The 23,041-nt window shown below is 61.2% G+C and overlaps 2 protein-coding genes across 2 annotated transcripts; both read right to left on the reverse strand.

Moving 5' to 3' along the window:
- Window positions 1-688: 688 nt before the first annotated feature.
- On the reverse strand, window positions 689-9,208 carry LMNB2 (lamin B2). The gene is made up of 12 exons (XM_032208585.1): window positions 8,285-9,208; window positions 8,035-8,171; window positions 6,521-6,677; window positions 5,241-5,366; window positions 4,940-5,110; window positions 4,658-4,783; window positions 4,270-4,490; window positions 3,885-4,155; window positions 3,684-3,791; window positions 3,345-3,464; window positions 2,733-2,840; window positions 689-2,412 (listed from the first exon to the last, which is right to left on the reverse strand). Exons 1-12 carry the CDS (start codon window positions 8,468-8,470, stop codon window positions 2,371-2,373), a joined length of 1,773 nt encoding a protein of 590 aa, XP_032064476.1. The 5' UTR covers window positions 8,471-9,208; the 3' UTR covers window positions 689-2,370.
- Window positions 9,209-11,429: 2,221 nt separating this feature from the next.
- LINGO3 (leucine rich repeat and Ig domain containing 3) lies at window positions 11,430-13,299 on the reverse strand. The gene has a single exon (XM_032215223.1). It carries the CDS (start codon window positions 13,297-13,299, stop codon window positions 11,494-11,496), a length of 1,806 nt encoding a protein of 601 aa, XP_032071114.1. The 3' UTR covers window positions 11,430-11,493.
- Window positions 13,300-23,041: the final 9,742 nt, after the last annotated feature.

The following is a 23,041-nucleotide window of genomic DNA, read 5'->3' on the forward strand; positions in this document are numbered from 1 at the left end:
ATTATCTATCTTGTTTACTCACTGTTTGTCTTGTATTATTGCACCCCCTTCCCTGTGATTGTAAGCCGCCCTGAGTCCCCTCAGGGAGAAGGGCGGCCTATAAATCGTAATAAATGTCTAAAATGTCTAAAATGAACCCAAGGAGGAAGTTCAAGGCAGTCCAAATATGCCCCCCCCCCCCAATATCTGCACGATGGGTGAAGGCAGGCAGGCTGAAACTCTCCCCCTCTGCCCCCAGTCCCTTCACCCTGTGGACAGGTCAATGGGTGACGCCCCCCCCAGCCCCTCCATGTTGAAGGCCGTTATGGGGAAGGCCTGCCCCAAGGAAGAGGGGGGAGGGGAGGGTGTGTGTGGCAGCTGATGCACTGGGAGGCCAGAGGACCCACAGCCATTGCACCAGGAGAACCCCTCCCCCTATCCCGAATCACAAAGGAAGCAGGGCTGGGCTCCCTCCCACCCCCCTCCTGCAAACTGAGGGGTATTTTTTGTGCCTGTGTGTGTGTTGAATAGAGAATTTATGCAGCTTTATCCTGTATCGAGCCCCCTTTTCTGCGCTGTTAACACCAGCAGCTCCACAGAATGTGGCTCAGAGTTTCTACATCTAAAACACATTAATTCACACTGGTTATTAACACATCACGCAGCATTGAAACATCTCCAGGTTTACTGCTTAAACATTATTTGTGTTGATTTCCTAGTCACAATCCTGCTACAGCTAAGCACCATCTCAGACATCCAATTCTCCCCCTTGTGAAATATTCTCTTGGATGTCGCGTCTTTACTGCTGCCCCCAAAGCCCCCCCCACTGGAGCTAAAGCCACAGAGAAGTCACACAAGTAGTGAGGGGACTCGGGTCAGTCGGGTCAGGCGTCCCTTTGCACTCTATGAATTAAGGGGGGGGTCTTCCCAATTTTGGATACTCTCGAGGCTTTTTTCGATTCCAGAGATCGAAAGGGAGACCTTCCACAGCCTCAACGGGGCACAATCAGGAAGCTAAGTCCAGTCCTCAGGACAGTGGCCAAGGTGGCAGAGGGCAGTTCAGCCCCTCGAAGTGGCCAAGGTGATGGACTAGCAACCAATCTCCCCGTGGAGATTCGGACCCTCACCACCCTTCAGGCTTTCCGCAAAGCTGTTAAGACCTGGCTGTTCCGGCAGGCCTGGGGCTGATGAGCCCCACTCGGATTGTTAATCTGTTTTCTGTATTTGTCTTGCCTTGTTTTCTTTGTATTGTCCCCCTTCCCTATTGGTTTGTTAGCCGCCTTGATTCCCCCTGGGAATAGGGCGGCATACAAGTTTAATAAACTATAACTAACTAACTAACCAACCCTTGGGAATGCAGTTCCATGAAATCCTCAAGACCTTTTTTCTTTCATTGAAATTTTGTGCTCTGTAAAAAAATAAATAAAATAAAGACCAAGGCAGTGTTTCAAGGCTGGTGTCCGAAGAGGAAGATCATCGTTCCAAAGACAAAAGTCATTTCTGGACTGTGAGAGATAAGATTGGGGTGGGTTCCCCCCGCCCCCCCGAGGGACAGGAATCCCAGCTGAAACGGCCTCTGGCAACCCAAACCCACCGTAGACTCCAACCCCTCCTACAAAAGGTTGGCCAGGTGGGACTTCAGGGGTATTTCTATGATCTGCCAGCCAGTAACTGGCACCGTACGGGCTCTTTTCTTCACCAGCCCTAGGAAAGATCTGGCCGAGATCCGGAGGGGGAGGCCTCTCGGCAGAGGCCAGCATGGTTTATGCCGGACAGCCCCCCCCCCCCCCCCCGCGACTCAACCTCATCACCTGAGCCCAGGCCCGTCTCCTCTCCAAGCTCCTCTCCAAGCGGTCCTTTGCTGCCCATCCCTGGAGGGGCTGTGTGTGTGTGTGTGTGTGTGTCCCCACTGTCCTCCTGCCCTGGCTCCCGAGCGCTGGCCCATCCGGTCACAAGAGGGATTTTCAACAGGAAGCTGGCCGGAGATGCCCAGACGGAGGCCACACAAACGCCCCACGGCCCCAGAGACCAGCCGGGCTGCCTCATCCCCTTCTCTGCTTTGTTTGGTCTGAAGTGAGGGAAAAGGCTCCGGAGGCAGGAAGCAGCCCAGAGGTCGGAATCCCCCCCCCCCCCGCTGAGTTCTTTTTCCCTGCAGCTGCCGCAGGAGACGCCCTGCCTCCCCCCCCCGCCTCTCCCCCCCCCCCGGGGCTCAGGGCTAAAAAGCAGCCACAGGAGGAAACCCTGGGCTCAGACCCACTTCCAGCTTTTTAAAACTCAGTTCCGCTCAAAGTAAAAATAAGCCACAGAAGACTTAGAAAAATGTCGTTTCCTTGAAATGCAGGGGAAAGGAAGAAAGGGGGGAAGGAGGGGGGAGACGAAGGGCGCCTCCTTTCACATGAGGGCACATCCTCTGGAGGTGGTCCTGGGGTCCCCCTAGGAGAAGAGGAAAGGCAGCCTGAAGAGGGGGGTCCCCGGGATCCCTCTGCCCTGCTCCGGGGAGGGCAGAAGAGAACCAAGGCTCCCCCTCCCCCCCATGGAGAGAGGGCTGTGGGGGAGGGGGGGTCTCTTGCCAAAGGCCTCCTGGGGTCCCCCCACTGAAGGGGGCCAGAAGGGGAGCCACCTCCCTGCAGACACCTTCTGCCCAGGAGTGGCCCTGCCTGGCCCTTCTGGCTGCCCCACAGGACAGCTGCTTCCCTTGGCTGAGGGGAGGGAGGGAGGGAGGGGGGCGGGGAGAAGCCGCTTTGGGAGGCTACCTGCTGGTGGAAGAGATCTTCCTCCCCAAACTCGGCCTCCTCCTCCTCCTCCTCCCCGTTCTCCTGCAGGCCGGTTGTCAACTGGGTCAGGGTCCGCACAGCCACTTCCTAGCAGGGGAGAAGCCTCAGCAGGGGGATCCTTAAGACCAGGGAAGCAATGCAAGCAGGGCAACACCCCCCCCCCCCAGACACATGGGTTCAGAAGCGACCCCCCCACCTCGAGCCCCCTCCCCTGAACAGGCCAGTCTCTGCAGAGCACCTGAGGCGGAAGGCCGGTGTCCGGCTCAACGCAGGGTGAGAATCAACGCCTCCCAGCCCCCTCTTCCCCAGTGGAAGGACGGCTTTCCACAGCCCAAAATCCCCACTTCCAGACAAAACCCCCCCCGGCATGACTGGGCACAGTGGGAGCCAACTCTGGGCGTGGAATTTGGGAGGGCCGTGGGGGTGCTCCCACCACCTTGGGGGGGGGGGCACCTCCCAGTGCAGGTCGGAGCAGCTCCCTCTGTTTCTGGAGAGCTTTCCTTCCCTGGGGCTGTGCTGTCCCCCCCCCCCCAAAGACGCTTCAGAGCCCCCTTTCCTATCCCCCCCTTCCATGCCCCTTCCCCAACGTACCTCCCCCTCGGAGTTCACCAGGCACGTGTGGATCTGGTCCCCGGTGCCCCAGCTGCCCTGGTTCTTCCAGACCAGCACCGAGGGGGGGCTGTGTGCCACCCCAGCCTCAGCGGCCCAGATCTAGGAAGACAAACACGCTTGGCCTTTGCCCGGCTCTCTCACCCTGGCCAGCCCGCTCAGAGCCTGGCACCAGCCACCCGCTCGACAGGGGGAGTGCCGGGGGTGGGGGGTAGGAGCAGAATCCCCAGAGACCTGGAGGGCTGTAAAAGGCCCTGAAGAAATACGAGGGTTGCGGCGTTGACCCGGCCCCCTTCGGCCACAGGGCCCTCCAAGACTTACCGTCACCGTCTGCCCGGCCCGGAGGACATACTTGGGAGTAAACTTGTAGGCAATCTCCTCTCCCTCCCCAATCTTCCTCTTCAGCTTCCAGCTCCCGAGGGACTGGTCCTGTGGAGGGAGGTGGCGTTTCAGGCTCCTGCCCAAGAAGCGGAGACATTGGGGGGGGGGTGTGCAGCCCGGTGGGGTCGGGGGAGCACCTACCTTGTCAGAATGGTTCTTCAGCTGGACAAACATCCCCTCAGGGTCCACCCCCTCGATGCTGATGCTGCCCTTGGCCGAGGCCTGCTGGCTGACCTGGAGGTTGCTGCCAGTGCTTGCCCCCCCGCGGGCGCTCCCACTGGGCGTCTGCCCCGGCAGCTCCTCGGCCTCTGCCCGCTTCCTCTTGCTCCGCAAAGACCGAGTGCCCGAGATGCTGGAGGAGGCGGCCCGGGAGACAGTGATGCGGGACGGAGGGCTGGGGGACAGCTTGAGCCTGGCGGGGAAGCAGGAACTGTCATGCCTGGCCAAGGAGGGGGCCCTGGGACCCCGGCCTTTCTTCCCCCCCCCAAAGGGGCCACCAACCTCTCTGGGCCCAGGGGATGCCCACCTCTCCTCTTCCCCCTCCAGCAGCTTCCGGTACGCGCTGATCTCCATGTCCAGGGCCAGCTTGACGTCCAGGAGCTCCTGGTACTCCATCAGCTGCTGCTGCATCTGCTCCCTCATGTCCGTCATCTCCCGCTCTTTGGCGTCCAGCAGCTTCCGCAGCTTCTCCTGCTCTCCGGCCATCAGCTCCTCCAGGTCCCTCATCCGCTCCTCCGCTGTGCTCACCTGAACCGGGGGGGGGGGCGAGGAGACACTCTTAGGGGCCCCCACTTTCCTCTTGCGGGGCGCCCGGAGGCTGCTCCCCAGAGCGACCCTCCTGAGGGGCCCCTCCCAAAGCAGCCCCACGCGGACCGACCCCACCTCACCCGCGGAAGCCCCTTGAGCCGCCTCACCTGCTTCTGCAGCCCAGAGAGCTGGTAGCCGAGAGCTTCGATCCGCATGCGGGCCTCGTTCAGCTCCTCCCGAGCGGCACTGGCTGCCCGTTCGTTCTGGTCGGAGCAGAGCCTGGCGTTCTCCAGCTGAGGAAAGGGCCGCACGTGGCCTGCTATTTGTGGGCTTCTCTGCGAGAGGGGAGGGCCCCCCAGGGAGGGCCCAGGATGGGGCTCCACGGCTGGTCTCAAGGTGCCCCCCGTCTCGTCCCCCAGGACTGGCCCACCGCCCCCTCCCCCCCTCACCTTGGCCTGGTAGGTCTGCTCCAACTCCAGCTTGTAGAGCTGCACCTGGTGGTCGTGCTGCCTGCGCAGCTCTTCCAGCGCCTGGGCAACCTTCGACTCGTAGTCCTTCTGGCAGCCGCTGTCCACCTCCACCAGGTGGCGCTCCTGCCACTTTTGTGTCTCCCTCACTTCCTGAGAGGGAGGGAGGGAGGGAAGGAGGGGGTCAGCACCATCGGCCTGCTTGGCTCCCCTTGGAGGGGGGGGGCTCTCCAAGAAGCAGCCCCCCCCCCCGTGCCCGAGGGCAGCCCCTTCGCCAGCCCACCTCCTCGAAGATGCTCTTCCTGAAGTCGAGCTCCTCTTGCAGGCTCTGGCAGCGGTTCTCCAGGTCCACCCGTAGGAGGGTCTCCTTCTCCAGCTGCTTCTTGGCCACGGCATGGCCGTCCTCCGACTGGGGGGAGGCCGGACAAGAGCGCTCAGGCGGCTGCAGCCTTTCGGCGTCCGGGGGGGTGGGGGGGAGCTGCTCCTTTGCCAGGCAGGTTGAGCTCACTTGGGTGGGCAGGAGAGCCTCCCCAGGGCCCACCTCCAACCCCCTTGACTGCAGATGACCAAGGAGGAGGCCCCTCTCGCTGGCTCCTCCTCCTCCCCAGGCGGCTCCTGGCTCACTGGCCCTCCCCCCCCCAAGGAAAGCACGGGAAACCCCCCCCCCACTTCCCCAGGAGCAGCTTCCGGACAGCCACTGGAGCCAAGTGGGGGGAGGAGGTCCTGTCTAGGGCAGATGCCCACTGCGGCCAGGGTCCCTCCCCCAGGGAACCCCCCCCCCCCGGAACACCAGCTCTCCCCCACTCCCAGCCCCTCTGGCTGTCCCGTGGGCTGAGGAGCAGGGGAGGGCGCACACAGAAGACCCATCGCAAACCAGACAGCCGCATCTGGAGGTAGCCAAGGAGCCTCCGAGGAGGAAGGTGAGCTGGCACTGAGCCCGGGGGGGGGGGGAGGCTCCCCACGGCCTCCTTGTTGTGCTTCCATGGAAGCTCAGTGCAGCCTCCTCCTCCTGTAGACCTCTTCCCAAACAGCCCCTCAGCAAACGGGGAAAGCGGGGGGGGGGGAGGTTATTGGGCCCGAGGCCTCTGGACAAAGGGGGCTTGTTCCCAGGCCAGTGTGGGGAGAGAAAGCCCGTAAATCCCCCCAAAGACCCCTGCAGTCCACACAGCTCCACCCAGTCACAGAAGCGGAGAATCAAGGGACTTCAGAGGCCACCTAGTCCCACCCTGCTCCCCACAGGATCCACGATGCATCTGGATAGATTGTCGTCCCCCCCCCACAGGCCCTACTCCAAGAGCTCTTTACGAAAGGAGAATCCCCCCCCCTTGGGCCCCTTCTTTCCGCTGCCCCCCCCCCCCGGACTCTCTCCCGTCCCCTTCCCATCCTCCTCTTTGGATTGCAGCCCTCCCCCTGCACCCCCCCCCCAGTGGGGCTTTCCCCTCCCTTCCTCCCTGGTCCATTCTGAACAACCCCCTTCAGCCGCCTGGACCATTACAAGGACTACACCCCATTGCCTGCCCCGCTCTCACTCGGCAGTTGCCCTCCAGGCTGCCGTGCCAGTACCTTTGCCAGCTGGGCCCGGGCATCAGCCACCTCGGCCTCCAGGCTCTGCTTCTCGCTCAGAGTGGCCGTGAGCTCCGCCTCGCTCCGATGGAAGAGCACCTCCAGCTCCCTGATGCGGCCCTGGGAAGTGGACCATTCCCCCTCCTTCTTTTTGTAGCTGAGGAGAGAACAAGGTTGCCCAGCTGAGCCAGCCTCCCCCTCCCCTCCGGCCTCCCCGCACTAGGTTTCCAGGCGTCCAAGATGGGGCGACCCTTCTCAGCTCAGGCCAGCCTGCTTCGTGGGCAGAGCAAAGGTAGGCCCACGCGGGCGAGAGAAGCCTTGGGGGGCAGGAACAGTGCGGGGAGGAGTTTAAGCAGAGGATAACCAGGGATTTCCCTGCCGTGTTTAATTTGGGAGCGTCAGGGCCAACTTTCAAATATTAAGCAGTTTTATTAAAGTATAAAACTGGGATCTGCGCAGGATTCTGATTTGTAAGCTTCAGACAAGCTTAGCAAAAAACTCCTTTTAGCGTTATCTCCAGGGACCCCGGACGAGGCTTGATGGTGCAAGAACCCGGCAGGGATCCGATCGGGCGAATGCCACCAAACCGTTTTAAAGGGCAGAGGGGGGTGGTCTCCTGCCTCCGAAGCCTCTCGTGCGTTCAGACCTCATCTGCCCCAGGACAGCCCCGGGGGCCCCTCCCGGAATCTACGGGCACCCCTGAAGGGACCCTGAAGGAGCCCCCGTGGGGATGGGGAGGGCCTGCCAATGGGAGGGGCGGGTGGCAAGCTTCCGCCCCCAGAGAGGCTCCTCCCTTGGGAAGAGGCTGGCCCGGAGGAGGAGGGTGCGGTTCCTGGGTGCAGCAGCTTGCACTTCTGGCCCCCCAGGCTCCCTGCAGGGGCAGCACACGGGCATCCCTGGGCTGCCAGGCTCAAGTGGCTCCTCCGTTACGGGCACAGACACACGGCTCCAACTCAGCACCTGCCCTTCTTCCACGGCTCCGGGGGGGGGGGCAGAAAGAGCAAGCAGGGGGACATGCTGTCCAAAGGAACAACTGCCCACCAACCCCCCCCAACCCCCCCTTGCAGCTGCTGCGACAGCTGGAGGGTGCCCAGGGGCGTTTTGCACGGGGGGGGGGGCCAAATGGGGGAGAAGCAGAGCCAGGAAGCGCTGCGAGCTCTTCCCCTCCGGCAAAGACCCAGCAGCGGCTTTGGCGCCCCCCGGCCTCTCCTCCCGCCCCCTCCCCGCCTAAGCCCCCCCCAAAGCCCCCCCATCAAGTGGCTGGGAGCCCCGGGGGGGGGAGGGGCGGCGCCGGGTACGGCCTGCCTGACCCCGGGGGGGGGGGAGCCAAAATGCCGCCTGTGCGAAAGGGGCGAGTCCGGGCTGGAGGCCCAGCCAGGAGCCCCCGCCTCCCCCTCCTGCTGCGCGCCAGGCGGTCTCCGGCAGCTGCCCCGCTTCCCTCCCGGCCTCCCGGGGCTGCAGTGCCCCCAATCCCCCCAGGAGCTTCCTCCCTCCCTCCCTCCCCCCGGGCCCACCTCCGCCGCAGCTCCTCGAACTCAGCGCGCAGCTTCCCGGCCTCGATCTGGAGCCTGGCCCTCTCCCGGGCCGTCTCGTCCAGCGCCCGCCGGGTGTCGCCCAGCTCCGCCTCGTACAGCGCCTTGACGCCCGTCACCTGCGGGGAGGGAGGGAGGGAGGGAGGGAGGGGGGAGCCTACGTCACGCCCCCAGCCCCGCCCACCCCCGGCGCCCTCTCCCTCCAGCCCCCCCCCCCGCGCGCCTCACCCACCTCGCGCGTGACCACCTCCTCCTTCTCGGAGACGCGCAGCAGCAGCCGGTCGTTCTCCAGCTCCAGCGCGCGCACCCGCTCGATGTAGTGGGCCAGGCGGTCGTTGAGCTGCCGCAGCTCCTCCTTCTCCTGCAGGCGCGAGAGCCGCGCGGGCGAGAGGGGCGTCGCGGGGGCGGCGGAGGACATGGCGCGAGCGGGGGGTCCCCGGGCGGCCGCCGGTCATTCAATCCCACAAAATGGCGGCGCGCGCCAACGGCCGCCCGAAGGAGACGCCCCTCGCGGGGCACCTCGGGAAACGGCGCGCGTCCAATCGGAGTGGGGGACGCGGCGCCTGCCGGGGGATGTAGTTTGGCGCGGGTCCGCCATCTTGGGCCCTCGATCCGCTCCCCGGCGCGGCGGGTCTCCCACGGAGGCGGCCCTCTGTCGTCCGTTCTCGCGTCCTCCCGCCTGTCGTGGCCCTGCGCCTGCCTCCCTCCCTCCGCTTGGCGCCGGGCCTTGGAGGAGGCCGAACCGGGAGTCCGATGAACCGACGGGTCGTGGCTCGGAGCGGGTCAGGCTGGATGATCTCTGGGGCGAAGGGGGTCTGGCCAGCGGATCCCGGTTTCCCGGCGCGCCTCCCCCGGAATTGGGTTCCCGCGACAAGCGTCATCTGCGCGCTCCCACGGGCTCCCGCGAAGCCTTTGCGTGCCGTCCGTGGCGTGGGAAGGGAGCGCCAGGGGGAGCCGGCGGCCGCCCTTGGCAAACCTTCCGAGGGGGGCGAGCAAAGGGGGAAGAGGAAGCCTCGAATGCCGCCGGCGGAGTCCTTCGGGGCCCGAATAAAAAGAGGAGGAGCGGAGCTCGTGTGAAACGGACTTCTTTATTAAGTCTGCAGGGCGAGAGGCGTGCTTGGGCGGCTGCGACGGGCTCTCCTTCCCGGGAGGGGACTCGGGAAGGAAGGAAGGAAGGAAGGGGGAGAGGAGGAGAGGGGACCCCCTTTCCCCCACCTGCGCCCCTCCTCCCGCTGGGGGGGGAAGGCGATTGTTATGGCGGGGGGGGGCGGCAGAGCAGAGCCCCAGCCAGAAGGGGGGGGGCATAAATCTTGCCCACCGGCAGCTCAGAGGAGCCTCCCCTTTTTTGCCGGGTTTTTTTTTTCTAGGGTTGGTGGTCTCGGGGGGAGGGGAGATACTGCCAGTGCCAATACCCGTCAAGACTTGTGCTCCTTCGGTGGCCCTTTTGCACAACAGCCCTGCAAGGTAGGCTTGCCCAAAGTCACCAAGGAGGTCCCATGGCTGAAGGCCGACTTGAACCCAGGCCTGGCCAGTCCAGGGTCGCCCCCGGCACAAGAAGAGAAGGCGAGGAGCCCTGGCTCGGCCCCTGCGTTGCGGCCCTTGTCCCGAAATGCTGCCTGGGGGGGGGGAGGTGGGCGCTGCTTCGCACGATGGGCCTTGTTGTCCCAGCGTGGGATGAGCTCCGAAGCAGCTGTGCCTGGGGAGGGGGGGGGCAGTGGGGACGGAGGGGCGCATGGGCGAAGGAGGCGCACTCCCCCCCCCCACTGAGACCTCTCCCCCAACGGGACCTGTAACGGGGGGGTGGGGGCTTTGGAGGCCCGCTTTGGTCAGAAGGACCAGCTGGGAAAACTCGCCAGCCCGCATTTCTCTGCCTTTGCCTGGGGGCAACTCTTCCGCCCTCCCCGCCGTGGGAGGGGAGCGACAAGAGGGTCTCCGCTTCTCCCCCCGCGGCTTCTTCCGGGCGGGGTCGCCCCTCCCCTGTGGCCCAGAAGGCTGAGCGCCCCCACCCCCCCAGGAAGCCCTCTGGCCCTTGGCCGCCCACCTCTTCGTCAGCGGCAGAGACGCACCCAGGGGCGGGTGCGGCTCCGCTCTGCCTCGGGCCGCGCCCAGCCTCCCCTGCCCGGAGGTCCAGGGCAAAGGAGCCGCAGGCGCCTCCAGTCCCTTCCCGTGGCTCTGCCGGGCGTGGGGAGGCTCCCCGGGCTGCCGCCATCAGGGCCGGTGTGGCCGCCCTGCTGCAGGAGGGATGTTGGGCGGAAGGATCCGGAAAGACAGCCGTGGCGGCGGCGGCGGCACCGCTGGGGACACACAGGCGCACTCGTGCATGCAAGCTGGTCTGGGCGCCATGCTAAGCGGTCCCTGGTTAAACTATGGCTTGTTAATGAAGCCGCCTTCGTTGGCGCGTTCAGGCGCCTCGCTCAGCCAAGACCGGAGACCTGGTGGCCGATTGCAATGCGTGGAAACTGTCCTCAGCTGCCCGGGAGGGAGGCGGGGCGCTGCGCCCCAAAGGGAGGGGACGCGGAAGCCCCCCCCCCCCAGTCTGGCGTGCTCAGCCCCCCCCCCTCTCGCCCATAAAGGCAGGCGGGGGAAGGCCACTCAGCAGCGCCCCCTTCAGGACACCGCGGGAGCCCTTGTCTCGCTGCAGCCCGAGAGGCTTTGGGAGAATCTCGGAGAGGTTCCGCTCTTTGCCAGCCCTGAATCCCGGCGGGGGAGAGGGAGGTACTCCCGGCCAGCCCGCGGGCCCTCTGCTGACCTGCCCCCTGGAGACCCTTCAGGGCCGCGGCTGCCGGTGCTCAGCTCTGCTGGCATGGGACGAGGGGAGGCTGGGCGGAGTAGCGCCCCCCCTCCCTTGCAGCCCTGCCACCTCGGAAGACGGGGAAGGCGCATAGAAAACCGTTTAAAAACGAACCCATCGACTAAACCTGGGTTTTTTCAAAATTGTTCCTAAAAAAGAGGGGCCTCCGAGCCCGAACGGAATGCTCGCAGTGGTTGAAAAATGCATAGTTGAAATAGAAAACGCAGACTCAACCCCCCCCCACACCTAACCCGCTAGTGTTCCCCACCTGGCCAAGAGACATGCGGGGTGGGGGGTGGATGGAAGCACAGTGAGGCGGACTGTGGGGGGGGGGTGCCGCTGATGCCCTGAGGGGGACAAAGGCCCTCCCACCCAGCCAAAGAGCTGCTCCGGTCATCTGCTCCAGGCAGTGGGAGGGGGCTTGCCAAGGGAACACTGGCAAGCCTGCAGGCTGAGCACCTGGACCAGCAGCAGTCCCATGGGCCCCACCCCCGGGGGAGAAGCGTGAGGAGGGGCTGGCGCAGAGCGTGAGTGGGGAGTGGGTCCCCACAAGCCCTTGATCTTGACCCTGCTGTGTCCCCTCCCCCCAGCTGTGCATCTCGGCTGATGTGGAGCAGAGCGATGGCGGTGCCGCTCTTCCCAGGGAGCCCTCAGATCATCTTCATGTTGAACTTCCTGGCTCCCCCCTGCCCGGAGGCCGCGGTGGGGCCGTCCACCTTGCGGAAGGAATACTCCCCAGCAAAGTTGTTCTTGTGCTGCCCCCGGCCCCGGCTCCAGACGAAGAGGAGCAGGAAGCAGAAGAGCACCACCCCCAGGAAGGTGATGCAGCCCATGGCCGTGGACACCAGGATGGTCTTGAGGTCCAGGGTGAACTTGATGAAGACCCGGCTGTCGTTGTGGGAAGTCTCGTTGAACTCGCCCAGCAACGATGTCCGGTTGGCGTCCGGGATGCCGTCGGCGGAGGGCCCTTTGACGGTCAGTATGGCAAAGTAGGTGTCGTTGCCGGCAGTGTTGCTGGCGATGCAAATGTAGGTGCCGCTGTCCTGCACCTGGGCGTAGCGGATTGCCAGCGTCCCGCCGGGCGACACGGTGGCCCGGCCCGAGCTCTTGGAGGTGATCATCCGATGCTGAGGAGAGACCCAGCTGATGGAGGGCGTGGGCTCCCCCTCGGCCTGGCACTGGAAGGACACCGCCTGCCCCTCGTGGGCTGTCACACGCTGGAGGTGGCGGTTCCGGATTTTGGGCTTTTGGCAGGCGAAGTACTCGAAGAGGACGGAGTCTGGGAAGCCGTGCAGGGCGTCGCCCTGGATCTCCAGGGGCGAGGAGCACATGGGCGGCTGCCCATCGAAGTTCAGCGTCTTCCGGCGCTGGAGGATCCAGAGCAGGCGGCAGTCGCAGACCAGGGGGTTCTGGTCCAGCCGGAGGGTTTCCAGGGTGTTGACGGAGTGGAAGGTGCTCTCTTCCAGCGTGGGCAGGAGATTGTTGGAGAGGTTCAGGAGGCGGATCTGCCTCAGCCCGGACAGCGCCTGGGGCTCCACGGAGACCAGCAGGGCGCCCACCAGGTGCAGCTCCCTCAGACGGGTGAGCTCCCGGAAGGAGCCCCTCGGCACGGTGCCGATGGGGTTGTAGGAGAGGTTGAGGTAGGCCAGGTGCCCCAGGCTCCTCAGGGCTGCGGTCGGCACGGCCGTGATGTTGGTGAAGGTGACGGAGAGGGAGGTGAGGTTGAGGCCCTGGAAGGCATTGGGCGAAATGTCCTCCAGCAACGGCCAGTTGTCGATTTCCAGAAGCCGCAGGCGGCCGAGCCTCCGGAAGTTCTGGTCCTCCAGCAGGCCGATGCCGAGGTGCCTGAGCCGCAGGGCCTCCAGGCTTTGCAGGCGAGAGAGGGACTCGGCCGAGAGGTCCGTCAGGTTGCACTTCTCGATGGTCAGCTCCCGGAGGCTGAGCAGGCCGGAGAAGGCCTTTCGGGAGATGTAGACCAGGTCGTTGTCCCCGACCTCCAGGTGCTTCAGGCTCACCAGGTCTTGGAAGGCGAAGTCCAGGAGGATGACGATCTTGTTCTCGCTGAGGTCCAGCAGGCTCAGGTTGGCCAGTTTGTGGAAGACTCCCGCCGGGATCAGCTTGAGCTGGTTGCGCCGAAGCCGCAGGACTTGCAGGTTGAAGAGGTTGCCGAAGGCCCCGGGCTCCACGCTGGAGATGACGTTCTCGCTGAAGTCCAGCTCTTCCAGCATGGGGAAGGAGGAGAGCTCGCCCGCGTTCAAGCAGCGGATGCGGTTCTTGTTCAGCTCCAGGATCCGCGTCTCGGTCGGGATTCCCTCCGGGACGGACGTCAGGCGTTTCCGATGGCAGGAGACGGACTTGAGCTGAGGGGTGCACTCGCAGCGCGCCGGGCAGGCCCACCCCGGGGCAACGCTCAGGAGGGAGCAGCAGGAGGCCAGGAGGAGAAAGCCACATCGCATTGTGCGGGGCATGATCCTAGAGAGCCCTTACCATCTTCCCACGCACCTGGGGGAGAGGAGAGAGAGAGGGAGGGAGGGAGGGAGGGGGGTGTTACTCAGACCCTGGCAGGGCAGACCCCGTGCTGTTCCTCAGGCCTCGCTCTGAGCATCTCGCTCTGCTTGGCCCAAGAGCTGCTCTGGGCCACCCTCCAAAGCCCCACGGGACTCCGTGTGTGCGCGCGTGTGTGTGTGTGCGCGCGTGCCTTTTTTGAGCATCTCCCTCCCTCCTGCTACTGCTCCCCCCCCCCACGAGGCCCCGCCCTGCTACTCAGCCCCAAATGGCTTTTCTGGTCTTTGTAGATCCCAGACATGGGATCCGGTGTTCCAGGATCCATCCTTTGTCATTTGATCCATAAATAGCTACAGTCACAAAATAACGCTAAGCCCGCAGAAATAGCCCTAACTTGGCTTTCTTCTTTGTGAAGATCCTGAATTATTCCATGTCGCCTTCTGTTTTTACTGCTGCCGAATGGCTCGGAGGTGGCGGTGGGGTCTTTGTAGCTGAGGGGGAGAGGGCAGAAGCTCAGAAAAAAACGGGAGGTGGGCCCCTTGTTATTGCCCGAGGGCAACTTCACTAAATGGAGCCTGGGAAACACCACCCACCCACCCCCCAGGGCCGGATTTCCCTATAGGCTAACTAGGCTTCAGCCCAGGGCCTCATGGTCAAGAGGGGCCTACATTCAAATTGTTAGCAAAATTAAAACTACACTATTCTAAAAACAGTGAACACTAAAACACTGAACCGAAAGTAAGGAGAAATTCTACGCAGATGACTAATAAACAAACATAAAAACGTATTGGTTAAGATCGTTCCAGCACCTCGGCAGTTGGGGAGCCCGCCCACGTTCCCGGCACCGGCGGTCGGGCGAGAGGCGCGGCCGCTCCCAGTAGCTGCCCCATCGACACGGAGCCCACCAGCGGCCAGGCAGGTGAGGGCGAGGGGGCCGAGCCGGGCAGCTGAGCGCAGCAGGGGAGGCGGCCGGCCTCGCTGCCTTTGCCGCAGAGCAGAGCCGTCCTCCGTCAGGAGGCCAGCTATATATATTGATATATATCACAGTAATGATGTATTTTATTGCCTCTCATGTAATTTACAAACTTAAAAATGGGAGGTGAAAGGGCCTCACAAGTGGAATAGCCATGGGCCTCTTTTCATCTAAATCCCCCCCCCCCCGGGCTGCTGGTAGGTTTTCCAGAAGGTGGGAAGAGCTCCAGAGCTCTGCTCCCACCCACCCACCCGTCTTTGGCTGCCAGGTCTTCCTCAGTGAAACTGACTCTCTGGCCTGATTCCCCAGGCAGAGCATTGGGGGAGGGGGGTGGGCTTCATGGAAGAGGCTCGGTGAGGAGACGGAAGGAGGTCTGCAGCTGGTTTCTTTTGGCTGGGCAAAGGGGGGGCTCTTCCCCTGCAGCCCAAAGACATCACCAAGACCCATTGGGGGCCCTTTCTTCCCTTTGCTCCCTGCAACCCCAGGAGCCAATGCCTCCCCCTCCCTCCCCCCCTCCCTCCCTCCCTGGCTGGGCACTCAGCTTTAAGGACAGAATCTTGCAAATCTGCTTGTGTCCTGCTGCTGCTGCTGCTGCAGTGAATGAGGGAGGTGCCTCTCTGAGTCTCTGCCGAGAGCGTTATCTCCCTGCTCTGGGCTGGAAGGAGCTTCTGCCTGGGGAAGAGCTCCTGAGGACTTCCATCAAGGTCACCTCCCTGACTCTGCAGCTATGAACCGCGTGGCTTAGAAAAAAGAAAGACCCCCACCCCCCCTGAGGAAAGACCGTCCCAGTGCCCTGCTTTGTGTTCTGGTGCTGGTTCCGTCAGTCCCCCCCCCGGGGCCTCCCCTCCCCATGGAAGGAGGCTAAGCTGGGGCTCGTCAGGAGCCTTAGAAAAACCACTGCCTGCCCCAATCGGGCCCCGGCTGGCTGCTGACCCAGTTGAGGAAGCTTCAGGGGAAATCCAAGGCAGAGAAAGCTCCTCCCCCCCCCCCGGGGACTCACTGAGCTGGCAGCGGATGAGGGTGCCAGAAGGGAGGGGCGCTTTTGCTCCCACCCGTAGCTCACCTGCAGGAAATGGGGGTGGCAGAATTAATTTAATTTCGTAATTTAATAAGCTTATATGCCGCCCGATCCCGCAGGACTCCGGGCGGCTTACAAATACAAGATAAAACAAAATAAAAAATAGGGGAAAGACAGGAACAATTTAAAAAGAACACACCGCACACTCGACTTAGCTGGGGGCTGGACCTCATTCATGGGTCAACAGCCCTCCAGGCCTGCCAGAACAGCCAGGTTTTGGTGGCTTTTTGGAGGACAGAGGAAGACCCTCCCTCAAGTGATCAAGCCCTTTAGAGAGGAGGTGGGGCCCAGACAAACCAGACACGGGAAAGGGAAGCGGTCATCTAAATCTTCCTTTTATTGTAAAGCTGCACGAACGGAATCTGGCAGATCTGGAGGTGCTGAACTTTCCTTGGACACTTTTCATGTCCTTGACCCATTAGGGCAGGTCCTCCCTCGGTCTCTTTCCCTGGTTGATCAGTGACTAGGGGCTCCTGCCCCCCTCATCTCGTGTTTCCCAGGCAGCATCACTGCCCCTCCTTCCCTAAAGCCCCTCACACACCCCGTTCCCCTTTTGCTATCGGCTGAAGGCGAGTCGCTCAACGCCGAAGGTGTCCCGGTGTCCAGATGTCAGCACCTAGGACTCCTATTAATTTTGGTCTGCTATTATGCTTTTTGCCTTTTGCCACAGTTGTTCTATCGGCAGGTATTCATATTTTGTGATTTTCTCCTAGAAGGGGACCTGGGATAAGCAGATGACGTTATTAGTGGTATCATGGCAGGACGTAAGCTCTTCCGAGTAAAGCTTACTGTTATTCTAATGTGCACGACTGAGAGATCACAGCTGCCAGTTCCTGAGTTTTGGCCTTCATGCGCACCGGGTTCTTCCCAAGAGCCAAAGATGTTGCAATGTATCAGCGTTGTATGTGTGCAGATGAGATGCAGGCAGGGGGGCTTCCTGCAACTGACGGAGGGAGACTTTGTAAACACAGAGATTGTGTAGTCAAAGGCTTTTTGGTACGGCACCCGTTGTGCTAATAACCACTGGGACCCCCAGAGCTGGTTTATGCCATCTTTCCGTTTTGCTTTCTGTATGTTGATATCTGTGACCTCCAATTATTTGTCTCCTACCCTCCCCACATCAGTTATCCACGCTTCCTTTTAATCGCAATTAAATTTGGTGGGTTATGAGCCAGGACTCCTTTATCGGTTTGTGTTTGGAAATCCTACACTATTAACCTGCTCGTTTTCAATTGCTTTTTCAAGTCTACTTTCATTTTTTTATTATTATTATTGCTGGAGACAAGAAGAATGACATGAGCTGTCAGTGCAAGCTGTGTCCCTCTGGGCAGAGAAGCAGAAAAGGTTTCCTGAACAGCTTTGGGAAATGTTCTCAAAGGGCCAGCAGTGCTACGGAGTCCTCCCGGCAGGGATGGGGAACCAAAAAGGCTACGATGCAACAGTCCAGCTGTTTTCTGAACAGGTCCAGAGCACACCTGCACCCCCCACCTCCTGATGTTTCTGGGCTCCCCTGTGAAGAGCAGCTGTCCGGAATCTGAGTGATGGACAGAAGGGAGGCCTCCCATCACTGCCCTGAAGAGAAGCAGGCAGGTTGTGTGTGTGTGTGTCTGTGTGTGTTGACTGGAGACGGTCTACGCTGAGAGATGGACTCCCATCCTGGAACTGCCCCCCACTCTCTCAATGACCACTGGCCAACCCTTTCTCCTGACCCATGTGGGACTGGATAATGCAGCCCTGGGGACCCTGCCAAGAGAGAGGGCGGCCCCTCGACAGGGGTGGGTGAATCACAGCCCAGTGCACTGAATGAAGGAATGCTGGTGGCCTGCAAAGCCCTTTGCCCTGCCAAAAGGATGAAGAACTGGATGACGGGACCCCGGTTGCCCCTTTCTTCAAAAAAAGTGGGGGTCCTACAAAGTGCAAAAAGGCAGGCTGCCCCTGGACAAATGGTAGTGAAATCAGCACGTGAGAATTTGGAAAGCACGGCGTGGATTACTAGAAGCCAAATCAAGCCTTTGCCAAATAAAGGGGCTGATCCTAGCCGGGTCACCCAAGATGTGACGGTCCTCTCAGCTGCCAACTGAAGCCGGCAGGCGCCTCTTTTGGCAGCAGCAATGCAGGAGGTTGCTGGATGCTGAACTCACTTTAGAGGCCGTGGCCTTGGGAGGAGGCCGTGTGGGAGACCTGCGCCTTTAACCAAGAGGCCTCCGTGCACACAGAGGACACCAGCCGATGGTGGAGAGAGTGCTGGGGGGTGGAGCCCTCAGATCAGAATCGCCAAGGAGCTTCCTGGGTCCTCGTAGGATTTACGACGTCATGGGTAGGTTAAAGCGTTCGGGACATTTAGTTGCTGATGTTGCCACTCAAGGAAAGAAATCCCAACGTTGCAAAGGCAGAATTGCAGCAGGAACGTGAAGTATAAGCAGCAGGGACGGAGAAAGCCCAGCCCAGCCCAGCAAAAGATGAAACGAAACCACTAACAGATTGGCATTTCACGCATCAGCAAATTGAGATGAATTGGGCACCTTCAGCCAGAAGATCCCCCCCTCCTCCCCCGGTTTACTACCCAGGACACGAAAAGCAGAGGAGAGGAAGAGAGTTGCCTGCGTAGGAAGGACATAGAAGCAAAAGGTAGAAGGACTACAAGGCCAAAATGAAGAACAACTTCTCAATTTCTGACAATCCAACAATTTTTTAACTATTGACACATTTTTAAACAACCAAAAGAATGCATATTTAAGGACATCACTGGAACCTACTTTCAATTTTCAAGGAAGGTCTCAGGAATCACTCTGAAGTTCTGAGTCTCATTGATAAGGAATCAGGAACTACGCAATGAAGTCCACCAGGGACAGAAGATGCCAGAACAAACCGTACAAAATGCCAAGAAGAGACGTCAAAGACATAAAACCCAGAAAGGATCTTAATGAAGTGTTCCAGAGAGGGGTAGTTGGAGGAGACATGTAGCAACCAAATCTGTAAACAATGAAGTTGGAAACAGAAACCCAAGGAAAATCCTCCATACGGAGCAGGTGTGATGGATGGTGCACCTGGGAAGAAGCGGGGGAGAGGGGGGGGTTAGGGGCATGGAGGGGACTCACAGAGTTTAGCTGGCGAAAGGTCCCAACCTCGGATGCGTTTGCTAAAGGACCCCGACAGACAGAGAGAAGCAGATGGAAGAAGCGCATTGAGACCCTGCGCTATAGAAAACCACCTTCACCACAAAGAACCATGAGGACAATATCTTTAATTTCAGATGCCAGCAAAATAGCGGTCAGTATAAAAATCCCGACTGTGGCCAGGATAAGTCTGCACGCCAACCACTGTGCCACCATGGGCCCCATTTAGCTTTGCATGGGGACAATGAGATGTCCTGGGATTACGTACACACAGCCCAATTTCGGGGTTGGGGGAATTCAGTCCTTCATTTTTATAGGCCAAGAACCAAGAGAAGAGAAGGTGGGGCAGCGGGGGGGGGGGGGGGGGGCTGGGAGCTCTCCAGGCTCAACTGCTGGGTGGGTGGGGGATGTCGGAGGGCTTCCAGGCAGCAGGGAGATGGGGAGAGCCGGTGGGAGCCAACCTGGACACCCAGAATCTGCCTCTTGGGCACTGGCCGGAAGGCACCTGGCAGGTGGCCCTCCATCCATTATGCAGGTGGCAGAATTCAGTCGAGGCCAGGAGGGGGAGCAGTGGTTCAACATCCCCCCCCCACAATTGCGCGCCCTTTGGGGGCAGGAGGAGGGGTAGGATTTCCTCGGAGCAGGCTGGATGGGGAGAAGCTGGGCTCCCGCTCCAAGCGGCCCAGCTCAGAAGGGCTCTTGGCCAGCGGGGAAAAGCCCCTCCCGAGTCCCGGCTTGTGGGTCTCCGAGCCCTTCCGCCTTTCCCTCGGAGCCCTGGCCACTGCAGCTGCCTTCTCCCGCGGAAGGCCAGGGCTGGGTCCCGCGTGGGCTGCCCAGTGCCGGCTGGAAGGAAGCATCTCCAGCCTTTCTCGCCGCCCGAAAACCAGCAGGGAGCCTGGCCGGCCCCACCCGCTCGTCCTCGGCTGCAGCCGCTCCTTCCCTCGCCGAGACGGCACCGAGAAGCTGCCGCGGATGGCGGCCGTCTTCAGCCTCCCGGGCGGTGCTCTCGATTCCCGGCCAAGGACGACGGCGCTAAATGGGTCTCTCTGTCCCGGCCTGCTTTCCGCAATGGAGGCGAGGCCCCGGGAGGCTTTTGCTCCGGATAGCAGCAGCGCCGAGATCTGGCCCAGGCGCTCCCCCGGGGCTCGCGCCTCTGCCGCGCGGAAGGCGCCGAGGTTCCCTATGAAGCTGTGCCTGCTCTTCGCTCTTCGCTCTCCGCCCCGGAGCAGCCCAGCCTGAGGGGGCTCCACGCAAGGACCGTCCCCCGACCCCATCCCGCCCTGGCTGTTCTGTGACTAAGCGCAGCCCCGAACTGCCCGAAACAAGACCTCCCGCCCTCCAGATGCCTCCAGGTACGACCCAAGGCCCCCCGCCTGGGACTGAGGGGCAGAGGCACCTCCCCTCCCCACCCGGAGGAGGAGAGGCATCCAATTACCTTGGTCATGGTTGCCTAGCAGCGGGCCAGCACCTTGCAGGTGAGGGAGCCCTGGGTGGATTGTCTGCTTGGGAAAAGGCAGCTGCTGGCTCCGCAGGTGGAAACAGGCCTGGATCACGTCAGGATCGCAGTGCTTGAGGGGAGAAGGAAGGGGAGCTGCCTTAGGCCCAGTGCTGCCTTGGCTGCTTTGACCAGCTGTAGAGGGACCCTTTCAGTCCAGGCACAAGCCAAACACAGCTAGTGTTCCTGCCTCCCCCCCCCCCCCCCCCCCGCAAGGTTTGAGCCTCATTGGGGCTTTCAGCCTCGCCTCAGGGGAGACTCCCCCCTGGTCAGATCAGAACAAGATGTGGGTCAGCCCAGTGTTTCCATAGCAGACACACCGCAACGCAAGGGATCCCCACTCTTGCTGGCAGAGATTCAGACACACAACTGCTGGGGAGGGAGGGAAACACAGGACCTACAACAACTAAAAGGTCACTAAAAACAGCAGATTTGGTGGAGAGAAGTTTGGATGTTTCTGGGGCAGCTGGTGCCCCCATTGTAGAGGGGCGGCTGGTCCTTGCTTGGTTCTCTCTCAACCTACGGTGGCGAGAGGATCCTGGCTTGGCTGGCTTCAGATTCATGGGCAGACGTGGTGAGGGGATCGAGGGCTTGGTGGCACCGGGGCCGCCCTTGAAGGCCATCCCTTGGAGGGCGTTTCCTTGGGCAGTTGGTGGGCCACGAGGAGAAGAGGCAGCTGGACTAGATGGGCCGGGCTCCCCTCCCTTCCCCACCCCGTGGAGGGGTGCTGAAGAGCAGGGCCCATTTCGGAGCTGCTCCCTGTGCAGCTGCCTGGTGAGCATCTGAGAAGCTGCATCCCCCCCCCCCCACACCCCCACACCCACCCCAGACTCTCCTGCTTCAGAGAGCCAGGCAGGAGGGGCCCTGTGCAGGCGCGGATGCCTGGCGCCTCCATTCTCCCTGCTGGGCTCGGAGGAAAGGCGCTTCCTGTGGTGGCAGGGAAATCACAGGCAGAGGCCGCTTGGGAGAAGAAGGGCAAGCTGCCCGGCTGGCAGACGGTGGCTGCTGACCTGCCACCTGAAGCCCGGCCGCAGCAGGGATTTCCGGCTCCAGTTGCATCCATGGTGGCAGAGCCTCACTGCCTGGGGAAGGCCGGCAACACCGTAGGGATGCTGGAGGGGCAGGGCGGTGTTTTCCACCTGAGCAGGAATGGCTCTGGGCATGGAAACCGCCGGATTTATTCACTCAGGCTGAGGAGCTTCTTGCCTGGGAGCTGCCTCTAAAGATCGGCTGCTCTCCAGGGGGTTTCACGCCGAGGCTGGAGGGTCTGCCGGCCTTTAAGCCATTCGCACGTTGGCTGGGCTGAGCGGCACAAACATGGCGGTCAGTGAATGGCTGTTACCTCGATGCTCCGGGGTTTCCAAAGGTTGGCAGGCTGGCAGGACGTAAGGGGCCCTTGCCTGAAACCCACGGCAGCCTCCTGGCCCCTCTGCGTTGTCAGCATAGATTCGGCTTCCTGTCCGCCCGTTGGGAGAAAAGCTTTCCAGGGTTGTCATCTAAGTGGCAACTCTAGCAAATAGAAATTCACTCGGGGAAGCAAGAGGCGCCCCTCCCTCCATTGCTCCCCTTCTCAACAAGAGCCGACATGAGTCACTGTAGCAAGGGGGGGTGGTGGGCTGAGCTTGGGAAAAAGGACCAAGCTCTGGTTTCCAGCTGCTAAGCGGGTGGTGCTTTCCAGCTTCCATGGGGGGGGGGGGACGTGTTTGCAGAAAGCCCCATTTGCAGCAGGCCAGACACAGCAGGCAGCGCAGAGGGGATGAGAGCCTGGAGAATCTGAGGGTTCCTCTGGGCTCTCAGAGCTGGGCCGTTTCCTTACAGACGTTTCATTACCCAACTAGGTAATATCAACAGTGTTAGAAGGTAGTGGGGCTCTCCGTTTATGTTCTGCTGTCTGGCCCTGTCAGTGTTGGAGGGGCTGCTTTTGAGGTCCTTTGTTGGGTCCCTTGACCGTTCCTGGGTTGGAGTGTTCTTTACTTTTTGATTGTTGGTTTGATGTTAATCTTGGAGTTCATCTAGCAAGGGATTTATAGCTTGTGTTGATCCTGCTATGTTGGGTTGCGTGGTACATAGCACAACCAACACACACGCAGTAAAGAAAACCACACTGCCATACATCAAAAATTTCTCAGCAACCACCACAACCACATGCAATCAGCACAGCACACAAACCAACTACAGCCCCCCCCCTGCCCCCAAGTGTCCTAAGTGAAGCAAAAGACCCAGCAGCCCCAGAGGGAGAAACCAGAATCCTCTACCACATACGATGCGATGAGTGCAGCCACCAGGACGCGGGGCAAACAGGCAGAAGCCACCCGTGAACAGCAACGAGCAGTCGGAAGAGACGGAGGGGGAATCTCTTCCCTTTCACAACATATGGAGACTCTTGATCAGAGTTTCAGCTGGGAAACTGGGACCATCCTAGACCAGCCGAGTCCACAAACGCCAGGGGGTTTCCGGAAGCCTGGCGCTCTGACAAATTGGCCACCAATGGGACCCATAAGGGAGACCTGCATCCTGTGCCAAAGAGACACTCAACAAGCCGAAAAGGGAGCAAAGAGATCGAAACTCTTCCCCACCAGCCATCAGGACCCAGACGGGTATAGATTAGCTCCGGGATTAACATCAGGGCAGCAATGGTGAACAATTTCCCCCATCAAGAGACTGCCGAACAAGCCAACCGTCAACAGCCCAGCCAATCTCTCTCTCTCACCCACCGAGAGGGTCAGGGCGAGGCACTGGAAGCTCAGTGGAGAGCAAAGCCCCCTCCCCTCTAACTCTGATGGGCCGTGAAACCTCTTCGGCAAGAAAACAGCCCGGCTGAGAGAGCACCAAGGACCCCCGTCTGTTCAACCCCCTGAGCTGCCAACCTTCCCTCTTCTCCCTACCTGGAAAGTCTCCCCACAGAGACCTCTGGGATGCGCAGCTCCTGGAGCTTGGCTCTTCCTGAAATTCTTCCAGTGGATAAAACAGCTGCCAGCCTCGGAGGGGAGCTGCCTTGTTTGTGTCACCAAGGCCGGAGCTATTTTTAAAA

This window comes from Thamnophis elegans, chromosome 1 (genome assembly GCF_009769535.1).
Source record: "Thamnophis elegans isolate rThaEle1 chromosome 1, rThaEle1.pri, whole genome shotgun sequence".
Classification (NCBI taxonomy): domain Eukaryota; kingdom Metazoa; phylum Chordata; class Lepidosauria; order Squamata; family Colubridae; genus Thamnophis; species Thamnophis elegans.